Source organism: Cervus canadensis, chromosome 16 (assembly GCF_019320065.1).
Source record: "Cervus canadensis isolate Bull #8, Minnesota chromosome 16, ASM1932006v1, whole genome shotgun sequence".
In the NCBI taxonomy this organism is placed as follows: Eukaryota; Metazoa; Chordata; class Mammalia; order Artiodactyla; family Cervidae; genus Cervus; species Cervus canadensis.
Genome location: NC_057401.1, coordinates 56,211,927 through 56,235,697, shown reverse-complemented (window position 1 = coordinate 56,235,697; position 23,771 = coordinate 56,211,927). Strand labels below are relative to the sequence as shown.

General features: G+C 49.3%; 1 protein-coding gene across 1 annotated transcript; it reads right to left on the bottom strand.

The window, feature by feature from the left end:
• Window positions 1–1,333: 1,333 nt before the first annotated feature.
• On the bottom strand, window positions 1,334–23,727 carry SDHA (succinate dehydrogenase complex flavoprotein subunit A). The gene is made up of 15 exons (XM_043489136.1): window positions 23,573–23,727; window positions 15,829–15,918; window positions 14,701–14,862; window positions 12,679–12,822; window positions 12,297–12,461; window positions 11,220–11,368; window positions 10,510–10,634; window positions 8,849–9,017; window positions 7,667–7,862; window positions 6,797–6,968; window positions 5,069–5,187; window positions 4,134–4,245; window positions 3,915–4,045; window positions 2,328–2,441; window positions 1,334–1,743 (listed from the first exon to the last, which is right to left on the bottom strand). The coding sequence occupies exons 1-15, from the start codon at window positions 23,633–23,635 to the stop codon at window positions 1,657–1,659; spliced, it is 1,998 nt and encodes a 665-aa protein (XP_043345071.1). The 5' UTR covers window positions 23,636–23,727; the 3' UTR covers window positions 1,334–1,656.
• Window positions 23,728–23,771: the final 44 nt, after the last annotated feature.

Sequence of the window (23,771 nt, the reverse complement as noted above, 5' to 3'; positions counted from 1 at the left end):
ACACAGGCTTACTGTGCCTGCCCTACCCCCTTCCTTTCCAACCAGTATTCTTGCCAGAATCCAGTATGAAAGTCAGTGACCTTCCAGTTTTGTTTTTAACTCTGGCTTTTTACTGAGTAGCAGTCAATGTATTGAACAGAGGTTTAGTATAGGTTTAGATCTACACTGGTGTTGGCCCGCAGAATTTCCTGCAGTGATGGAACTGCTTTTATCTGCCATCCAGCGTGGCAGCAACTAGGCACATGTGGTCCTGGAGCACTCGAAACACACCAAGATGACTGGGGAATAAAATCTTAATTTTAGTGACCTTAAACATAAACAGTGATGTGGCTACAGCTATTGCAGGTCTGAATCTTTTATGGTATATCTTTTTTTGATCCATATTAGAAATTATCTACACCTCTCTGGGCAGTATTCTATTTTCTTGTTATCTTGACTCTTCTTTTTTCTTTTACTTCTCTGGTTTGTCAATTCGCTTAACATTTTCAGTATGAAATATTCTGTCCTGTATTTCCTTAACTAAAGGAATTTCACAGAGACTTACATTTCCAGATTACCCACTCCCCAGTGGTTTTCTTGGTCTCAGAATACTCATGAAGACAGGTTTGTTTTTGGTTCAGAATTAGTGGCAGTGACATCAAGAAACCACCCTCATCCTTTGCAACCATCAGCCTTCCTGTTACCCTCTCATGCCTCAGGGGTACCCATGCCAGCTTTAAATTCCTTGTCCTAACACTTCAATGTTACTTGATGCCCATGTTAACACTTTCACCCAGCTTACAAAATGCCCTGGCACATACTTCTTCATAGTACCCACTGGCTTGGGCAAAGTAGTCTGAGGTTGTCATGCAGTCTTTCCACACGTTCTTTCCTCCTCAAAATTAACTCCTTCATATTTGTTGGACCACATCATTCAACACAGGCGGTTTTTGAAGTGTGGTCCTTGGTCATATTAGGAATACAAATTCTCAGGCCCAATCCCAGGACCTACTGAGCCAGAAGTTCTGAGCAATCTCTAACCTAGAAGAACAATCTGAAATGAAGGAACCCGATTGCCTCGGACTGGATTCTACAGAACCCAACCCTGAGACAAGACCTTGTGGGGCGGCTCCAAGCAGCACCTGCACGGGGGGAGGAAGATCCATTTATGCCCATGTCACCTTCATGCAGTGTTTGGTCATTTAAATTATTCAGGACACATGTTCAGGTATTAAACCATTAGCCTGCTGAGATCTAGCAGGTAATGTCTGTTGTCTTCATTTGCTGTCAAGCACCAAAACTCATGCCTTACACACACACCACAGCAAAATCTCTGGACTTTGATGCAACAGAATAGAAAGGTAGTTATGTTTTATATTTCAGGTCAATAAGTATGCCTCAAGTCAAACAGTACAATATTGTGGGTGAACCTGGACATAAACACAAGTCTGTAACTTGTGTCATCTAGTTTTATTATTTCAGGAGGAGGAGGCAGGGATGAAGGCAGGCTGAACACTTCCTGGCTGGTGATCACTGGCAAGTTACTGGTCTCTGGTAGGAATTTCTATCAGATGGCCTCCTCAGTCCGTCAAGGACACAATCAAGAAGGTGGTTATGACCTGAACCCAGGCGTGAGCTATTATACATAATTACAGGAGAGGGGATGCCTCAGTCTCCTCAGTAGGAGCGGATGGCTGGGGGAACAGTAGCGCAGTCAGTCTCGTTCAAAGTTCTGTCGATTACAGGTCTGTATTCCAGGGAAACCTTAAAAAAAGAAGAGCCAGTGATGAGCAGAGAAATGTACACACGACACTCTTGTGCTTTTGAAAAATCATAAAAGCAGGTGTGCAGACACATTCAGGAACTTAAAAACAAAGGTATTTACTGGAATATTCTTCAGTAACAAACTTGAGATTATGTAAGTTCACATATGGAATACAACAATTAAAATAACACTGTATCAAATTCTCAACGCTTCAAATTCAAACTTAAACTGAAAACGCTCCAAAAGCAGGTAAAACTTTGTATACACTGTCATCACTTAATTATGTGTAAATCATGTATTTGCAGTTTTTCCTACTTTTAAGTGAAAGTTCATATGCACACGATACTTGAGGTAACTACTTCAAAATGGTAAGCAGGAGGTGGCCCTCTGAACCATCTGCCCCTGCTGGGTTCCTTTCCAGGCAGAAGCCTGACTGACAGTGTGTTTTCAGTGATGTCTCTCATCTGGCAGTAGTCAACTGAAATCCACACTGTTCCTCACAGTTCAGCGAACGCTGACCTGGCGTCACCCGAGGGCCAGGCCATGTGCCCGTGTGGACAGGTGGAACCCGTTCCCCACGCACCTTCCCAGTCTTGATGTCAACGTAGGAGAGCGTGTGCTTCCTCCAGTGCTGCTCAAACGGCTTCTTCTGCTGCCCCTGGATGGGCTTGGAGTAATCGTACTCATCAACCCTCTCCTAAGGCCACAGAAAGTAAGTTTATTTCAGAAAATGCCATCAACAAATACCCTATACAGCCCGACAACCAGAAAGCACGGCAAACTCGTCATTCCCACTGAAACTAAGTGTGCAGACCTGACCCAGAAGAGCACAGGGCAAGAACTCGCACCACACGCAGATAAAATGAACAAGATCTGGGATCCCTTGGCCAGTGGCCAGTCCTCTAGACACATCCGTGGGCCTTTACTGATAAACTGCCAACCCCTCACCTTGGGCTGGCCTGGTCAAGGACCCCTACCCGCCCCTGTCCATCCCATCCCCCCACAGCGCTGATGAGGTCAGGCCCTTGAGCCACAGGGCTGGGAGCAGGCCTGCAGCACAGCACAGCTCAGAACTCCACTTCTCCATTTTCTCTCCACAATCAGTGGATAGGTACTGGAATTTAACTGGTCTTTTATGCACTTGAGTTTATCAAATACCTTCCCTGTCTTTCTGCTCTGTACTCTTTCAGACTTCAACTTTCTCTTTCAGCCTTTTTAATTTAATGTTCTAATCTTAGCCATTTAAGTTTTCCAAAACTTTTAAAGAGAAGCTGAATGCAATTAAGGAATACCCTGCATGTGGTAACAGATAAGACGCACAAAACCTCTTCAAATAAAACCCCACACATCCACCCACTTGCAGCTTCTGCTGAGCAAGGCCAGACCTCTTGCCTGGGGCAATGGACACCTCCCTGACTGCTGCACCTGTACCCCAAGGAGGGGCGAGCCCCGCCAACCTCAACCCACTCCAGGTGAGGGGGTTCTGCCTGTCTTCGGCGACATCTCAGCCATAGGAACCAACCAGCTTCCGGGAAAGGTTTCTGTCCCAGGCACACAGGACGAGCGTGCTCACAAATGTCCTCTTCTAAGTACCTGGCAAATCTAACGCAGCTCCAACCAGTGTCTAGTGGATCAAAATAAAGTTCTTCCTGCTCAGCCTCTAGCTGAGCCATCCAAACACAAAAGACTGCCTGTCTGTCGCTCAGGTCCAGTAAATGTGCCCAATCCTAACCTGACTGCCGCCCCAAAAACCTCCTTCCAGGAAAATCTAACTACTACGTGCTGGATGCACTTTTCTGCAGAATCTGGCAGGTGAGCCTGGCGTAAAAATCAGTTCATTCAAAGAACAGTGAGCTGAGATGAGGCTCCACAGCTCTTTCCAGACCAGGGGCAGGCCGGTCACTGAGTCAGTCAGTGAGCAGCGCCGGCTGCACTCGCCTCCGCCTCGTCCAGGCCTAGAGGCAGCAGCAGACACTGAGCGGAAGGCGGAAAGCACTGGAGTACCAAAAACACGAAGACACAGGTGTGGAGGCGATCAGGAGAGTAAGGCGCCCTCCTCACAGCTTTGCGGGAAACACATGGAGACTGCCCTGGAGGGAGTGCGGGCCGCAGGGGGCTGACGGGTCACGGGGAGCCCAGCGGGCCGCGGGAGCCCGGGGAGAAGGCACACCTTGAAGTCCTCCCTGGCGTGGGCGCCACGTGACTCCTTCCGGGCCTCTGCTCCGTAGATGGTCTGCAGAGCACAAAGCATCAGGTTCTGCAGCTCCAGGGTCTCCACCAGGTCAGTGTTCCAGACCATTCCTGGGCACACAAAGCAGCCCTCAGGCAACAGGGCCCACTGAGCAAGAACTGTGCACCCTGTGACAGCGGGCGGGCGCGGCGCACTCACCCCTGTCGAACGTCTTCAGATGCTGCAGGTCTCCGTAGAGGCCGCTGATCTTCTCGCAGCCTTCCTGCAGCACACTTCCCACGCGGAACACCGCGGCATGGCTCTGCATCGACTGGGACGTGAGATACCTGTAAGCTCTTAATTCACGCGGAGAAGCCACGCCAAGAACTGTTAAACCTTCAGGTTTTCTCTTGGGCATTTTTTTTTTTAAATAAAATATTCAACAGAAAAACTAAAAAATTCAGATTGAGTTTATTACTCTGACTTTTAAAATGAAGTCTGTGAGAACTTAAAAAACCTGCTCTCTAAGCAACTCCCATGTGTACAAGAATACCAGCTAGTCAGGATGCTGCTGTACATGCCAGGGCTTACTGATTTTCATCCTGAAACTTGTACCCTGGACTTTCTCCACGCTTCTGTTCCCTCCTACCTTCCCACTCCACGAGGCCTCCCCGAAGCCCAGACTCGCGAAGAGAGAACCACAGTCCTCTGAGAATGGCCACATGCACCTCTTCCCTTTTGCTGGTGTCTGTGTGTATGGCCACAGGAACCATTCGGGCTTCTTTCCAGAAAACGCTCCCACACAGAAATTTCAAGTGGACAGAGCAAAGTCTCCTTCATGGAGCAAGATTCCCCATGTTAAAATAATTGGATTCCTAGCTGTTTTGTTTTTAATTGACCTAAATCTGTGTTACCTGAGGGATAAGCCACCAACCACAGGTACCTACATTTTAAAGTGAAATTAAAGAGAAAGCCACGTCCCAGTGCCGGGGAGCTGCTGTTTCTGCCCTGGGCTCCCCCTTCCAGCCTTCGGTATGGAAAGCACACACTTGAATCTTACGCAGACCCGAACATGCCTCTGGGAAACAGCAACCCCACGGCAGGGCTGTCGACGCAGCTGGCCTGCTCACTCCAAAGCTTTTCCAGGTTCCTACCTTCTGCATGTTGAGTCGCAGTTCCGATGTTCTTATGCTTCCATTGGCAAATCTCAATTTGTCAAGATTCATGACAGATTCTTCCCCAGCATTTGGTTTAATCGAGGGAACTTTATCTCCTTAAAAAAACAAAACAAAAACCACCCCACCAAATGTGTTATACTCTTTTCAGGGAGTTTGGAAAATGCACACATAATATTCTACCTGAACTACCCTGTCCCCGAGGAAGCATCTATTGACTTGGGGTCAAAGAGTAAACAAAAAGACTAAATTTCTGGCAAAAAGTCTGTGTCCAATAAGTAATCTTTGCACGAACAGAACAGAAACCATATCTTAAGATCAAAAATTAGATGTATGCAAATCAATCTTGCATTACTAATCTGCGAAGGAGAAACACCGCACCCTGCAGGAGAGCTGTTCTCACTCTGCCCAATTCTTCTGATTTTCAGACTTAGGGGGTGGGGGGTGGATGGGAGGACCTGGCCGGGGGTGTCTAACAGCCTCCTGCTGATCCTGGCTCTTTACCCTCTTATGTAAACCTCAAGATTTGCTGTTCTTGCCTTTCTAAAAAGATAAACACTTTTGAGGTTTTTAAGCTGTTTGAGGATGACAAATATATTTTCTGCAAAAGGTATCGCACATAGGTGTGATGTGCAGGAGACAAAGGCCTGCAGTCACTCTCTCTCCAAGGCTGAGCGCTGCCCGAGCTCCTCCAGGCGGGCGGCTTTGCTCCCTTTTGTTTCGAATGCTTTAAAAAAGTTGTTCTGTAAAACTGAGTTTTTCTCTTAGGTGCACACATCTACAGATTTCAGTAACACATACAGACTGCTGAAACTGCCATGATTTTAACATTTAGCCTAACTTAGTGTGGTTGCTGGTTCTGCGTGACCCTCGCCACAAGTAGAACCAGGCCCTTAATGACCACCCCACCATCTCCTGCCCCAGTCTCCCTACTCCAGAACCCCACACACAAAATCACATTCATGTGGCCTCTTGGGTCTGGACTGCACCACCTGACATAGACTCATCCATGTTGCTACATGTGTGGGTAGTTTGTTCCTTTTATTGCTGATTTCCAAAAGTTTTAATAGTGTAATCCTTCAGGTACAAAAGTAAATGGTATTCTTATAAAACTTCCTTCTTCTCAGGTCAAAAGAAAGGGAACCTCGAATTTTCTCCTTTGCTGAGAGACTGCTATCGGGCTCCAGCTTCAGCAAAGTGGGCACCAGAGTTGTTGTCAGACTAGCACGTGGTTATCTCTTCCTCAGCAAATTAAGTTACTTTATGTCCACAGGGGAAATCACAGGTAGAAACCCAGCCTCTCTGGAGGGGAGAGCTGTGACCCAGGCTTCTCTTGTTTGCGTCAACTCATCCTTTTCTCCCTTAAGAGATGTAGTTGTATTTTGCTCATTTATACCTACTATTTAAAACATTTCTTTGGAGATAATTCACACCAGGCAAGTAATATCTGATAAACCCCTTCAAACTAACAATTTCCCAGGAGTGACTTCTGAGCAGAACAACTGCAGAAACACCTGACTCAAGTTACTCTTCTAACTCCACCCAGCCTGTGTCTAGTCTCGGGTCTATCACCATAAAAATCTCTGAATTTCTGTTTCTTCACTTCTCTGGGATAAAACCAGGACTCCCCCCCTCCGCCCCCTCCCCACTATATGACCAAAAAGCAAAGCCTCTGCAAATAGCTAGGCTCCTGGAAGAAGCACGTACCGGGTCTGCAGGACTCCGCGATGCTCAGAGCGCACGCCCGGCCGAAGACCACCAGGTCCAGGAGTGAGTTTGCACCCAGACGGTTGGCACCATGCACTGAGGCGCAGGCGGCCTCCCCGCAAGCATACAGGCCGGGCACAACCTTGTCCTGGCCATTCACGTGCCTCAGAACCTGGGGAAAGAGACCAAGATTAGCAAGCACGGTCTGCCCAGCTCCCTTTCCCCTCAGCAAGGATAGAGAATGGAGAAGAGACTGGACAGCCCCTCCCCCCGCCCCCGAGACACTGCCCCACCCCCTCCCCGGCCACCTTTGCTGAGGTCTAAGGACGGCAATCTGATGCCCAGGAGACCCTCCCCGCACCTGACGTGCCCCCGCAGCCCCACTCCAGCTGTGGGTGTGGCACAGGGAGGGCAGCAGGCGGGAGGGCACTCAACAGGGAGGTGGAGGGCCGGAGGCGTCAGCGCAGGCCACCTCACCGGACGAGGGGCTGACAGTGACTAAAAGGCTCTCTGTGAGCTGCAAACCATCCACGAGTTAACTGTGAAGAGCTCACAAATTACTGTTGAAAGCACGCACTCATGTAGGAAAAACTGCAAACGATCTAATATATGACTAAGGAAGAATTAATCAAATGCTAACAGTTGATTAAGGCGTGAATGCAAACATTGGAGGAGCACCAAGGCCTCCCGCCCTCCAGCAGAAGCACCCGTCACACCGCACAGCACTTCTGGGAGGGGAGTCCCCTCAGCCTATCACCGGCCCAGCACCCGGAGCTCACAGCACTTCTCGGGGCGGGGGTCCCCCAGCCAATCACCTGCTCAGCACCCATCACACCACACAGCACTTCTGGGGGGTCCCCAGCTGATCACCTGCCCCTTGTAGTTGGTGGGGATGCCGCCCATGTTGTAGTGCACGGTGGGAAGCACAGGGATGGGTTCCTTGGTGACGTCCACGCCTGCAAAGATCATGGCCGTCTCTGAGATGCCGGGCAGGCGCATAGCCAGCTGCTCCGGGGGCAGGTGGTGCAGCTGCAGGTACACGTGGTCCTTCTCGGGGCCACAGCCTCTGGGGGAAGAGAACAGCAAGGCAACAGGTCAAGAACGACATCCAGAAAATGTGAGGTCACAGCATCTTCGTGGTGCGTGAGGCAACACCTGCTTTGATCCAGGAGAAAGCGCCCCCTTCACTAAGGCCACCTTTCTGGGGCATCTCTTCTCGGCAGCCAAGCACCAAAGTGGGCCCCAGGTGCTGGGATGCAGCTGTTAACACGGCGGACACCCCACCCTCACCAGGCTCACACCTGAGTGTCGGGAGGTCACAATCTGCCGTGTTCTGCTGGGTGAATGCATTAGTCCTTTCACGCCAAAGAACAACCAGCCTTCTTTCTTGTGCACACACGATGCCTCCAGAGGCCACAACCCAGGCATTTAACCAGCATCACCACGGCTGGCACGGTGTCAGGGAGACTTGGCACCTCACACCTGACACCTGAGGTCTCACCTCAGCTAAGACCTCACACTGCTTCACAAAGAACAAATCCTACTCACCTTGAGAGCCCCCAACCACCCAGGGTTAAGCAACAGGCACTGGAAGCTCACCGTTAAATTCCCCTGGTGGCTCAGACAGTAAAGAATCTGCCTGCCATGCGGGAGACCTGGGTTCAATCCCTGGGTTGGGACCATCTCCTGGAGGAGGGCATGGCAACCCACTCCAGTATTCTTGCCTGGAGAACCCCCATGGACAAAGGAGACTGGCGGGATACAGTCCATGGGGTTGCATCTGACACAACTGAGTGACTAAGCACACAAAGCCACCACACTCACACACACATGAACTGGTCCACAGATCTGAGAAGGAGTCACAGCTAACTGCTAAACTTCTCAAACTACAGGTCTCTGGAGACCATAAACTAGCAGACAACTGTCAGAGGCAACTGCATGCGGTCTCCAGGGTGAGCAGCAAGCTGACAGACACAGGAGCCCCCCAGCCCTTGCTGAAATGCAGACACGAACCGCAGCCACCAGAGGATGGGGGCGCATGACCACACAGACCTTCCCTCGCGGATTTCCAGGGTCATGGACCGGGACACGACATCCCTGGACGCCAGGTCCTTAGCGACGGGGGCATAGCGCTCCATGAACCTCTCACCCTGGCTGTTGATGAGGATGCCCCCCTCTCCGCGGCAGCCTTCCGTGATGAGACAGCCAGCGCCGTATATGCCTGCAAAGAACCAATCGACGAGACAGTTACAACCTAACAATCGCTGGGTCTATACTTCAGATGCAAATGCTTTTCCCAGGATACTCTGGGAGAAGGAAAGGGTGTGCAAACAGCACACCTCCCAGGAGAGCAGAAGATAGAGAAAAAGCCAAGGCAGGTGGCGATGCCACAGCATAAAAGTGGCACAGCCCAGCTGCACAGAAGGCCTGGCTGCAGCATCCACGCAGTTCTGCTCAATGCCCCGACCGTGACTGTGCTGCACCCTCTCAACATGGCAAAGTGTACATTTAACAGCTCAGGTTTTAACTGTTCAACACCACGGAGTTGTGTTGACTGATGAAGGTTAGGAAGCCTGGCTGGAAAGCTGGTGTCGGCAGCAACTAGATGACGGACGAGCCTGCAGATCGTGGCAGCCCTCACGGAGGCTGTGCCCACCACGGACACTCCAAGTCTCCCCGGCTTCACAGACTAGCCCGCCAACATGATGCTGGGAGGTGCAGAGCCCAGACCCAAGTCTGGCAGCAGGAGGGGGAGCTGCGCCGTATCTCGATTGTCCCTCGACTTCCCTCAAGGTGATGAGGACAAGGACGCCTGGAGCTGGATGCAGTTTGTAGTTTGAAGCCTAACACTTCGATTAGTGCTCTAAAGGGTTACCTTGCTTTTAGAACTAGATGCAAATTCCTGTCTGTCATTTTCAGACTTCCTAGTTTCAATGGCCATTTCTTCCAGTAGTTTATTTCTCATATATTGAAAAGGAAGCAAAAAAAAAGAGAAAAACCTCTAACTACAGAGGAAATCAGAAGTCTCAGATATCTTACTGGTTAAAAATAGCAATAAAACTACCACCTAATACACTGCTTTTTCTCATTCACGCCAGGGTCGGAAAGAACACACTGACAGAGTGTGTCTGGTTCTTCAGCACGGGGTGGCTCCGCGGCTGACAGGTCGTCCCTGGCCCCCTCCCCGGCCCCTCCCACGCCCATGCCCGAGTCGCCTCCCTCGGGGTGGCTCTGGCCCGCCTGCCACTCAGTCACTGCGGCAGCCCGAAGTTCATGTGTGCTGCTTCTCCACTCAAACGCCTTCCCTCCGGCCCTACCGCGTGCTGGGCGCTGTGAATGTCAGTGTTAGTTGCTCAGATGTGGCCAACTCTTTGTGACCCCGTGGACTGTAGCCTGCCATGCTCCTCTGTCCGTGGAATTCTCCAGGCAATACTAGACAGTGGTAAAGCAGCAGACCTGCTCTGGCCTCCCAGGGGAGCTAACAGCCTCGTCGAGGAGAGGGGCAGCCAACAGTCACTGCGTCGCATCGCGAGCGCGCTAAGATGAGGTGAAGCTAAGATGCTGGCTTCACCGCCCTGAGGACCCTGGGAAGAAGCTCCTCGGGGAGGCCATGATTCAGGACTGAGATCCGAGAAAGCAAGCACCTGTAACTGCAGAGAGGCCTTCCCATAGTTCCTGATCACCTGAAAGACGAGGAGCCCGACGCGTCCTACCTGTGGGGTGGAACTGCACGAACTCCAGGTCCTGGCAGGGCAGGCCAGCCCTGGTCACCATGGCGGTGCCATCGCCGGTGCTGGTGTGGGCGGACGTGCAGCTGAAGTAGGTGCGCCCATAGCCGCTGGAAAACACAGGTCGGCAGAGAGGCTACAGCACACGTGTTCCCTCGGGGCCGCGCGCTGGGCAGCACCTCTGGTGCGTCTGCACGAGCTGCCCTGGCCACAGCAACGGAGCCTAGGGACGCCTGTGCTTTAGGGCATGTCTGCGCTGTGTGATTCTCTGAAAGAATGCTCCTTTTACAGTAAAACATAAAAATGTTTATGGATTCACTTCCTGACAGTATATAAGATGGAATTTTACTCGTTTTCTTCATGTGAATAAACAGCACTTATCTATCCCAGAAACCAGTATAAACACAGCACCCACCAAAGCAGAAGAGATGTTACTCCAGAAAGCATCACATGACCCTCCAGGCCTCGGTCTCATCGAGGGTCCTCCCAGCTGGGAACTGCTGACTCTTTCTGACCATGCCTGAGGTAGGTGCTGGGGCCGCCCCTCAGGCCTGCAGCAGTACAAGCCCAGCAGGTGACCCAAAGCCTGGGCCGCACCCACCGCCCCGCGATGCCTCCATTCTCACTAGAAACAGGAAGTTCCGAAATGCAGCTCGCCTGCAGAGAAGTTGAACATGACAAAGGCAGGCTCTCACCCTGTGGCGATGACGGTGTTTCTGGCCCTGATGCGGTGGATGGACCCGTCTTCTATGCACAGAGCAATCACACCGCGGCACTCCCCGCTCTCCATCAGGAGGTCCAGGGCGAAGTACTCCACAAAGTAGCTGGTGTCATAGCGGAGAGACTGAAAGGGGGAGAAAACGGAAAAAAAAGGGATCCTGCATTTGTAGTGGCACTGTAAACCTGACCAGTTAGAGACCGCGATCTGAGGGGAGAGGGATCAGGCAGACCCGGGGGGAACAATGGATTCAAAAAGAAGCCGCAGACTTCAAGCCACAAATGCCAGCTCATTGGTACAAAGAACACAGCCCAGGAGAGGGGGCTGCACGTAGGGCTCATCTCAGCTCCAGGCAGCCCTGAGAGGCGCCAGAGGCAGCACCAAGCTCCCCCCGGCCGCCGCCAGGGCTGAGCCATGGACCATGGGGGTCCAACTTGGACCAGGCTGTGCTATGTGGGGCCTGCTGCCACGTGGCCGAGTCCAAGTAAAACGAGACGCTCAGCACATTTCCACCACAGCAGAGGGTTTATCTTGGACTGTGCAGCCCGGACTTGGGATCTGACAGCCCTGGAAAAGGATGGGGCACTTGTCAAACCACCAGCCCCCTGCGTGACACACAATTCTGACTTGAAAATCAATGATCTGTGCCCCTCTGCAAATCAAGAGTTCAAAAGCAGCACTGTTCAGAATACTGACTACTGGGCCAAAGTTGGCCCTGATTATCCAGTGACCACTGTCCCTCAAGTCATAGGTCAGACTGAACAGTTAAGTATTAAATCAATCAATTTAGGAACTCAGAGGTGGGGAAAAAGCCTCAAAATGCTTGTTCTGTTCTTGTACTTTCATGACAGAGGCCAGGGTCAAACCTGGCATGTAATGACCACCACTTACGTTTCCAAAAACAGACACTTTCAAATTAACAACTAACCAAGTAACTCTGCTGCTTAGAAAGCGACCCCTGGGCTGACAGTGACCTGGCCCAGAGCGGCCTGCTTCCCACCCTGCACACGCCTGGCCAGGCTGCCCCTCACCGCCTGTGGGCCCAGCACCTCACCCTTCCGTACAACGTGTGCAGCAGCGAGTGGCCGGTGCGGTCAGCTACGCAGCAGCAGCGGTGGGCCTGCCCACCCTTCCCGAACTTGAGGCTCTGTCCACCAAAGGCACGCTGGTAGATCTTCCCATCTTCAGTTCTGCTGAAGGGCATGCCGTAATTCTCCAGCTGAGGAACATAAAAGGAGACACCTAGAACCTTACAGGACCTGGACACTCACGGCTAACCGACACCAGAACTTCAACACCAATCTGCAGACCAGGACGAACACCCTCTATGAGAACGTCAGCCCCGGGGAGCAGCCCTCCCGTGTTGGCAGCTCACTGCCGCCCGGCCAGTTGGCCTCCGGCTGCCGCCGCCGTGCCCGCAGCCAGCAAGGACGCACCTCCACCACGGAGGCGGGGGCCTGCTCTGTCATGTAGTGGATAGCGTCCTGGTCCCCCAGCCAGTCAGAGCCCTTCACGGTGTCGTAGAAGTGCCACCGCCAGTTGTCCTCCTCCATGTTTCCCAGGGCGGCGTTGATCCCTCCCTGAAACACAGCAGCCCATGAACCACAGTAGGAGCCCAGCTGCACCGTCAGCCTACCTCCCCACCGCCCCTGACAGAACAGATGCGGATAGAGCCAGCTCCTCGAGTGCCAGTGTCTGTGAGGGATCACACCGCCTGGCAGACTCCGAAGCAGGTCTCCCCCCCCTGCAGAGACAGGGTCCGGTTTTAGAGCCCCCTAGCCTCAGGCGCCTCACCCTGGAGAAGGGCATGGGGCCTGAGCCCTCGGGGAGTTGTCTGGAGTGTCGGCTGAGGTCCCCCCGGCTGAGGCTTCTTTCCTACCAAGCCTGGCACATAAAGGGGACTCAGAGCTGTCTACTGTTTTATGACAGTGTCCCCAGAAGTGCTTGTGCGCATGGGTTAAAGGCAGGAAGTGCCCATTGCTGAGGCTCAGAGCCACACTCTCCACCCCTGCTGCCCCCTGCCCCCGCCCCCCCCACCCCACCGCCAGCCCGTCAGTCACCGAGGAGATCGCAGCACAGAGCAAACTTTAGCAGCTGGCCACCACCCCACCCCCAAACTTCAATCTGCTATCTCCTCTTCAGGTAGCGTCTTTCACACACGACACTTTCTCTAACCGTCCTCTCCCCAACTGTTACTCAAGCGTAACTTCTTCAGGAAGACTCTCCTAAGCTCCTTCCTCAGCTGGTGCTGCTCTCCCTCATCCTCCTGTGTGTTTTGCTACCAAACCGATGCTAGCATAGAGCAAGGAGCCTCGGCCAGACACACACGAGTTAATTCATTCCTTCCTCCCTCCTCCGACTCCAAACCCAAACACATTCCTGATAGAAAAAAGAAATCTTAAGTACCAGGGTAGCAGAATATAGAAAGCTGGTTTAAAAATGAAATGAAAATCAAACTGTCTTCCAAAGGGATTATATAAATTTATATTTTCCTCAGCGATGTAAAAAAATTCCTGTTTCCCCACAGACTTGCCAACAGTTTTGTCAAACTTGGAGTTTTGCTTATCTATTAAGTAAAAATTCTCAATAAATAGTGCAAAAATACATAGCCTAGTGCACACACAAATGTTATCCTTCCCCAATTAAACGTTCTTTTCTTGAGAACCAGCATTCAAGTCATGCTACCCTTTTTTCATTCCGTTTTATTAATATTGCACTCTACCTGAAAACTGTATTATTTTTGTAATACTACTTAAAATAATCTGTTTATATCTATTCTTCCTTTTAGATGATGAATTAGCCACAGAAGTTTATTACTTATTCTTCAGTTTAAAAAGCACAGTTTTTGAACAAAGTATCTGGACAGCTCGGTGGCTGAAGAACGCTGCTGCTCCAGGTGTGATGGTGACAGGAGCTTCTACTGGTTCCAGAGAGTCACCACATCCTCTGCTGTGCCAACGAGGAAATGTGCCCAAATACTAGAAAAGAGCCACGTGTGACCCTAGGATACTCACTGCATGTCAGCCGGGCACTACCTACAGTGTGCCTAGGGTGAAAAACCACAACCATAAAGTCACCTAAGTTCCCACCTCACTCACCCCCTTCCCTAAATCCAGAGCAGTACAGGTCACTGCTCTCTGCTGCACATTCGTGCCATCATCAGAGCCCGTCCCCAGCGCTGGAGGCTGGCCCTGCGTCTCCGGCAGACACAGGGCAAGCACACAGCCTGCTCGTTCACGTGGGGCGAGTGCAGGGGAGGTGGTCACACCATGATGGGGGCAGGTACGGGGGCGTGACTGGAGTGGAAACAGGAGGGACGCGTCCCCAGGGGGTGGGCAGTGACAGTGGGCAGAGAGCCCTGGGAACCGAGTGCCAGGAGCAGAGGGGGCGCGGTGCAGGGCAGGGCTCCTTGAGCGGCACCTCACAGGCACTGTGAGCACGGGAGCGCCTTCTCATACCTGGGCCGCAACAGTGTGGGACCTGGTGGGGAACAGCTTTGTGACGCAGGCTGTGTTGAAACCTGCTTCGGAGAGGCCGAACGCAGCCCGCAGGCCTGCCCCCCCTGCACCGACCACCACGGCATCAAACTCATGGTCCACGACTGGGTACTGCGCAGAAATCTGGAAAAGAAAAGTCCCCGTTAATCACTAGTTCAACTAGGCTGGACACTGAGGCTGTGGTCACGGTGAAGGACTTCAACACACAGGAGTTGCTGCCACCGCCGGAGGGCCTCCATCGTGCCGGGCTGCACACCAGCCGCGGCGACAATGGCAGACTCGGTGGGCACATCCTCAAGTCAAAAGGGTGCTCCCATCACGGCAGAGCACCGATCCACGGAGCCGGGACACCCACCATCAGCTGAAAGGCTGGAAACTCACAGCATGGGACCATAGACGGAGAGTAGGGCAACGCCACAGATCAAAACACCGGTTCCAACTATGGTTTCTCTTTACAGTTACCATTTTGTACCTTTTCTTTTTATGCTTACTCCGTATATACATGGTTAGACAAAGCTAAGCTTATAAAGTAGTATGGACCATGCTTTGCAAGTTTCTCATGAAAAGAGTGAAATGTTCATTTAGATAAGCAGAGTCCATTCACCTGGGAGACCACCGAGAACCCAAGTATGTTCCAGGTCCATACTGTATTTATGACTGAGAAGGTGCCAACTAGCACTCAGTCACCACTGTGAGCCCATGAAAAGGGCCTCAAAAGCAAATTCCGGTTTCTTCAACAGAGTGAGGAAGGGCCTTGTAGACACAGAGGAGCCCACGTTCAGCTGAGAAGGTGTCTGTCACCTCGCATTCCAGTAAACATTGTTCACCTGACATCTGTATTTTGTTATTTTGTTTACTTCACTTGACGTTTCATTTGCTTATACATACCCAAGAGCTACAAGCAAAAACATCAGTATCTATATTCATGTCTGTACTATAATTACTAACATATCAAAAATAATTTGGGTACGAATTAAAAAGAGAATTTAAGTAAAAACCTGTGTGTTACTCAAGTACATAAAAAACTGGTATAGAACACTACTCTGCTAAGTCAAGAAAATCACTTAAAACAAAGAGCCCTGAACTTACCGCATCTGAAATTCTAGCAGACGACCTCTTATTGCCATCAACGGTGAAGTGAAAACTGCGGGCTCCTGTCTGCCATGCTGCTGGCCACTTCTGAAACAAAGAGGGAGGGCTAACTGTCTTCAGAGAACCGGGGACTTCTAATTTCCTAAGTCGTGAACCTTCTCATGGACCCAGGTGCACGCTCTCACCCAGAAACCTTTCCTGGAACCCTCCTCTTAGCTCTGAAGGGTTAAGGCAGGGGCTAAGGACCCAGGCCCGGCTTGAGGAAGTGGTAACCAGCAAAGGCCCTTCCACATGAAGCTTGTTTCCAGACAGGACATTCAATGACCCAGAAAATGTAAAAGGCACACTTTCAAATTTCCTGACTTACAGTACTTAGAGGAGAATGGGAAGGACACCTGTGCTGCCTAAGTGGCAGTTCTGCAAACCACCAAGTGCTTTTCCCGGGTCCATCCCAGCCCTCTTCACACTGGCCCCCCACCCTGTACATGGGGCCTGCGGTTCACTGGAAGAGGCACTGACAGTGAGGAGGGGGCAGTGAGGCTGCAGAACAGGCTGTCCCAGGCCCGGGGCTGACCCTTCATGGACACGCGCATCCAGGCCCCGAGACGCTCCTGGTCCTGCGTCGCCCTCTCCACCCCTGCAGCGGCTCAGCCATGTCCCTGCCTGTCACACTTCGCCTCCATCCCCCTGCCTGGACACCTGTCCCTGGTCTGTCCCTGGCCAACCTGTACAACTGCAAGCCTCAGCGAAAACGTCCCTTCCTACAACCATTTACCCAAGAAAAGGGTGGCAATGAAATCACAACCCAGCAAGAGAGGCAACATTCTTCACGGACTAAGAAAGGTATGCAATTTAGGGAACAAGTCTTTTCATTCTGCTTACCACATTTTAGCAGACTCTGGTAAAAGAGACGTAGAATATTCTGAACAACAGTTTTGGGAACTAAATACATTCAGCAATGACAAAAGGGATGTCTTCAATTATTCTTCAATTGGAAGAGATGTTTCAATTTTGTGGAGAAAAGAAACTATGCTTTGGGACAAACACATGTGGATTATAGGGAGAATTTTCAAATACAAAATGAACTGCAAATATGTTGTTTGAAACCAGACAGACTTCTTTAAGATGAGGAACTCTGGCAGGGGTTGGATAACCTGGCTGACCACCAGCGAGGAACGTCAGAGGCAGAAGGTTCCCTCTAACTCAGAAACTGAGTGGTGGTTGATGCAAACATCTGAGTTTATTTTAATAGCTCTACTTAAAAATTGTAGTTTCTTGCATTTTTAAGTAGATTCGAACTGGTAAGAGTGATATTTTTGAATTTTTCATTGGTAATGTTAAGTGTATTTGTTTTTTTTTCCCAGTACATTTGTTTTTATTGACAAAACTTAAGTTTTTTTCCTTCAGATGTGAATTTAAAAGAATACTCTCCAGCTTTATTATACTTTCTTAAATGGTAAATTCATATTTTAACATAAACCAAGTCCCTGAAGGAATTTTAATACAAATGTTCTTGAAGATATCATAAAGTACTGCGACTGAACTGAACAATAAAAATATAGCTAACAGTACCAATAAGAATAGTATACTTTGTGATACCAAGTTAAAGTTAAAATAGAAACTGTGAGATTCCCTAAGTATTTATTTCTTCTTTCTGGGATGTTCACATTGAATAAAGACAGACAAACACACACACCCACATGGTTAGCTTAAAAAGCAGTAGCTACTGTAATAAAATCTGTAACAAATTATCACATTATCACCCCATGGAAAACAGTAACACTATTTTTTGTACCTAAATCAGATTTGGGGAGTGATTTTAGAATTTGGAGAGTCCAATTTAATTTTAATCCAATTTCTGTCTTTAGATAAAACTCATTTTATGCCACTTATTAATCTCACGTTTTTTGAAGACAAAAATATCAAAATATTGCAACAGAGCAACATGAAAAAGAAAGCAGAAATCTACCTAAGATATTAACAGAGTTAGCATAACAGTACAGGTCACTGAATCGGGAGAATAGAGAGAGCCACAAGTGAGAAGAGCAGAGATACTTATCTCCCCAACTGAGCAAAGTGGAGAGTCCTCATCTAGCACAGCACCCTATGAATCAGGACCAAGAAGCTACTCTGTAAGAACAGGTACAAGCTACACAATTACAGAACTACACAGTAAAGGTTCTGAAAGTGGTTGCATAATCAATGGGAAAACTGAGGATGTGGGTAGTAGGGCAAGTGAACTAAACCCTTCAGTTCAGTTCAGTTGCTCAGTCTGACTCTTTGCGATCCCATGGACTGCAGCACGCCAGGCCTCCCTGTCCATTACCAGCTCCCAGAGTTACTCAAACTGATGTCCACTGAGTCGGTGATGCCATCCAATCATCTCATCCTCTGTTGTCCCCTTCTCCTCCCACCTTCAATCTTTACCAGCATCAGGGTCTTTCCAAATGAGTCAGTTATTTGCATCAGGTGGCCAAAGTACTGGAGTTTCAGCTTCAGCATCATTCCTTCCAATGAATATTCAGGACCAATTTCCTCTAGGATGGACTGGTTGGATCTCCTTGCAGTCCAAGGGACTCTCAAGAGTCTCCTCCAACACCACAGTTCAAAAGCATCGATTTTTGGTGGTCAGCTTTCTTTATAGTCCAACTCTCACATTCATACATGACTACTGGAAAAACCATAGCTTTGACCTTTGTTGGCAAAGTAATGTCTCTGCTTTTTAATAAGCTGTCTAGGTTGATCAGCACTTCTCTTCCAAGGAGCAGGCGTCTTTTAATTTCATGGCTGCAGTCACTGCAGTGATTTTGGAGCTCAGAAAAATAAAGTCTGTCACTGTTTCCATTGCTTCCCCATCTACTTGCCATGAAGTGATGGGACCAGATGCCATGATCTTAAGTTTTCTGATTGTTGAGCTTTCAGCCAGCTTTTTTCACTCTCCTCTTTCACTTTCATCAAGAGGCTCTTTAGCTCTTCTTCACTTTCTGCCATCAGGGTGGTGTCACCTGCATATCTGAGGTTATTGATATTTCTCCTGGCAATCTTGATTCCAGCTTGTGCTTCATCCAGTCCAGCTTTTCTTATGATGTACTCTGCATATAAGTTAAATAAGCAGGGTGACAATATACAGCCTTGACGTACTCCTTTCCTGATTTGGAACCAATCTGTTGTTCCATGTCCAGTTCTAACTGTTGCTTCTTGACCTGCATACAGACTTCTAAGGAGACAGATCAGGTGGTCTGGTATTCCCATCTCTTTCAGAATTTTCCACAGTATTTTGTGATCTACACAGTCAAAGGCTTTGATGTAGTCAATAAAGCAAATATTTCTCTGGAATTCTCTTGCTTTTTCAATGATCCAACAGATGTTGACAATTTGATCTCTGGTTCCTCTCCCTTTTCTAAACCCAGCTTGAACATCTGGAAGTTCACGGTTCATGTACTATTGAAGCCTGGCTTGGAGAATTTTGAGCATTACTTTGCTAGTGTTGTGAGTTGAGTGCAATTGTGTGGTTGTTTGAGCATTCTTTGACATTGCCTTTCTTTGGGAATGGAACGAAAACTGACCTTTTCCAGTCCTGTGGCCACTGCTGAGTTTTCCAAATTTGTTGGCATACTGAGTGCAGCACTTTCACAACATCATCTTCTAGGATTTGAAATAGCTCAAGTGAAATTCCATCACCTCCAATAGCTTTGTTTGTAGTGACGCTACCTAAGGCCCACCTGACTTCACATTCCAGGATGTCTGGCTCTAGGTAAGTGATCACACCATCGTGATTATCTGGGTTATGAAGATCATTTTGCATAGTTCTTCTGTGTATTCTTTTCACCTCTTAATATTTTCTGCTTCTGTTAGGTCCATACCACTTCTGCCCTTTATTGTGCCCATCTTTGCATGAATATTCCCTTGGTACCTCTAATCTTCTTGAAGAGATCTCTAGTCTTTCCCATTTTATTGTTTTCCTCTATTTCTTTGCATTGATCACCGAGGAAGACTTTCTTATCTCTCCTTGCTATTCTCTGGAACTCTGCATTCAAATGGGTATATCTTTCCTTTTCTCCTTTGCCTTTCACTTCATTGTGGGATTCTTGCCGACAGCAGTAGATACAATGGTCATCTGAGTTAAATTCACCCATTTCAGTCCATTTTAGTTTGCTGATTTCTAAAATGTTGATGTTCACTCTTGCCATCTGCTGTTTGACCACTTCCAATTTGCCTTGATTCATGGACCTAACATTCCAGATTCCTATGCAATATTGCTCTTTACAACATTGGACTTTACTGCCATCACCAGTCACATCCATAACTGGTTGTTGTTGTTGCTTTGGCTCCGTTTCTTCATTCTTTTCTGGAGTTATTTCTCCACTGATTTCTGGTAGCATATTGGGCACCTACTGACCTGGGGAGTTTATCTTTCAGTGTCCTATCTTTTTGCCTTTTCATACTGTTTGTGGGGTTCTCAAGGCAACAATACTTGAGTGGTTTGCCATTCCCTTCTCCAGTGGACCACGTTTTGTCAGAACTCTCCACCATGACCCGTCTGTCCGTCTTGGGTGGCCCTACACAGCATGGCTCACAGTTTCATTGAGTTAGATAAGGCTGTGGTCCATGTGATCAGTTTGGTTAGTTTTCTGTGATTGTGGTTTTCAATCTGTCTGCCCTCTGATGAAGAAGGATAAGAGGCTTATGGAAACTTTCTGATGGGAGAGACTGACTTTCTGAGGGGGAAACTGGGTCTTGTTCTGATGGGTGGGGCCATGCTCAGTAAATCTTTAATTCAATTTTCTGTTGATGGGTGGGGCTGTGTTCCCTCCTTGTTATTTACCTGGGGCCAAACTATAGTGGAAGTAATGAAAATAATGGTGACCTCCTGCTACCCTCAGTGCCCCTGAGGGTAGTACCTCCAACCCTGCAGCAGGCCACAGGCAACCCACACCTCTGCCGGAGACTCCTGGACACTTGCAAGCAAGTCTGGGTCAGTCTCTTGTCGGGGGTGGGGCGGGGGGTGTCACTGCTCCTTTCTCCTGGATCCTGGTGCACACGAGGTTCTGTTTGTGCCCTCGAAGAGTCTGTTTCCCCAGTCCTGTGTAAGTTCTGGTGGCCCTATGGGGGGCTAATGGCGACTTCCTTCAAGAGGGCTTATGCTATACCCAGGTCTGCTGCACCCAAAGCCCCTGCCCCTGCGGCAGTCCATGGCTGACCCATACCTCCGCAGGAGAACTAAACCCTTATTTACCAGCAAAAATCAATGTCTAAGATGGACAAAATGCACCTGCATATTAGCTAGAGAAATGGAGGTAAACAGCAGGCATCAATACCAAAATCAGTTCAGAACTGATTCCACTAGAGAACAGGTCTGGGAAGGAGGTGGTCGTCTTTCTTTTCACTTACAAGAACTTCTGTACTCACTGACTTTTTTTTTTTTTTTTGCTACTATGTGCAATTACCTTCACTTAAAATTTAAAGGTTTTTAAAGTAAGGATGTTTAAAACATCATTCACATGATAACTGAGGATAGGCTGTGAGCTGCAGGTCCTGGCACAGAGGAACACCACACAAGTTTCACATGTTCCCTCACAGAACCCTCATTAATGCCACAGAGCAGTGGAGTCTTTCCAAGGTATTGGATCTGCCTGGCTGGCTCCAGATCCTATACTTTCCCTATGATCCAGGGATCCTTGGGAAAAAATTTCCAGGCTTCCAAACTAAGATGAATATCCAGGTACATACCAAAATCAGCCACAATTTTTCAAATGAACCAGGAAAAACAGGACATGGAATGTAGAACTGAAAGCCAGTGCCATTGTAATTATTCCAAGAAACAAAACAAAAGGTTACTAGTTACTACAGTGGCCTAAATAATGTAAATCTAGATATGCCACTAACACATATTCAGAACAATACATTAGAATAAATTGATTTATTCTTGAATAGCTTGTTGAAAATGGAAAAATATCACCTGAAGTTAAGCAACAACTATTTAAGGTTACTGGTTTTACTCTTCCTTTTGATTTAACTACTTTCAAATAGTGTGCAAATTTGTGTCAGTACATTGGGACAATTAAAAAGGAAACAAAGGCAAAATAGGTTTGATAATTTTGTAACTCAAAAGTAGCTGCAAATATGACTTGAAAACACCACAGAATTGGATAAAGATAAATCTTCTGTGGACTTTATTCAAATTATCCTTATTGAGTACAGTCCTTGAACATTTCTCAGTGGGAGATTATGAATTCCTTTCTTTTTTTGTTCTGCTAATTTGCTGCTTCTGTTCTTGCCAACCTTAAACTCCATTAAGCAGCCTGGAGACAGATTAATTTACATAGGTGGAAATAATTTTAAAAGCTACCTTCATCAAGATAAAAGACTTTAAAACTCAAGACCATCTTTGGTAGATCTAACCTGTGGTTTAATTTTGCTAACTTTCTCTCGCCATTTTGTTCACAAGCACCTGAACACAAGCCCCTGATGAAGAATCATGGAGACAGTGAAGCACAGTGCTGGCAGTTAACAGCAGATTGCACTAAGATCACTTCCAATCAAGCCAACAGAAAAGGAGAGGTTTAGGCGCCAATCTGTTGTTTGTGAAACTTTCACTTTCAGCTAAAACCTCAGAGCTGAATTCCTTCCAGCCCAGCCTGTATAAAGGACAGCAACACGTACATAAACTGTCAAAGGGCAAGTGATGGGTGAAGGGCAGGCGCAGGCTGGAGTAAGGATCATCTGGCTCCAGTCCAGGTTGACAGACCTGTCCACTCTTCCCCAGTGACCACCAGACCAAACTGCCATCTCACCTAACAAGAAGGGCCCACTCAGAAGTCTGCTTATGCTTGGTTGACTAAAACTATCCCATTGACCATGGACTTCATCATCTGCTTCTGGACCCCCTGCTACCCTTGTGTCTTAGAGCCCAAGATTTGGGGGGCTGGGGGGAACCTCTGCTCAGTAAGCATCAACAACATGGGACAACATTTAAAACACTTTCTGGGGTTGGCAGAATGTCCGACTCAACTTCCTCACATTTAGCATAACCTCTAATACCAGAATTTTAAAAAGAAAAAAATTGTGGGTATAATTACAGGCACAAATAAAGTCTACATTGTTGAAAGACTTGCTTCTCACTGCGATTTTTACTTTGTAATTAAAGCACTAACTAGGTGGCTGGGCAAGTTCACATAACGGGACCAAGTAACTAAACCCTCTAAATTCAGTGCTTCAGTAAAATTCCAGAGGATCAACTCATAAGACTTAACTGTCAGGAGTGGAAGGGACACGGTCCAGCAGCCAGGCCTCGGGAAAGCACAGCCCAGACCGACCGAGTAGGTCTCACGGGGCTCCGCAGGAAACGCTCAGGAGGACACCGGCCCCCGCGACCGCCCCGGCCGCTCTGCGGTCAGTGCCCAGGGGCCGCGCAAAGCCCCAGAAGCAAGGCCGAGTCGAGTGCCGGGGCGCTGCTCAGACCGCACCTCACGGGCCCACTGCCGTCCGGCCGCCCCGGGCACGTCCCGCCGCGTGACCTTGAGCAGCCAAATCTTCGAGCGCGCGCCCGCGGCTGGGCGAGAAGCCTCGCAGCCGCGCAGGGCTCCCGGACAGGCCCCGGGCAGCCACGGGGAAGTGACCTTCACCGCGCCGCCGCCCGGCCGGCTCCGGAACGTGTGGCGGGCCCTCCCCCGCGTTTCGCCGCGAGGCAGGGGACCCGGGACCCGGTGTCTGCCGCGCCCCGCCCGCGGCGGACACTCACCGTGCAGGTCAGCGCTAGGCGCCGGGCTCGCAGCAGGCGCGACACAGCGGCAACCCCCGACATGTCTGCCCTCCGGAGCAGTCGGTCGGTTCCCCGCAGACCGCGCCTGCGCACGTCGCCCCGCCCGGGGTCTTACGTCGCGTCGCCGCGCTCGGGGTCTTACGTCGCCGCGCTCGGGGTCTTACGTCGCCGCGCTCGG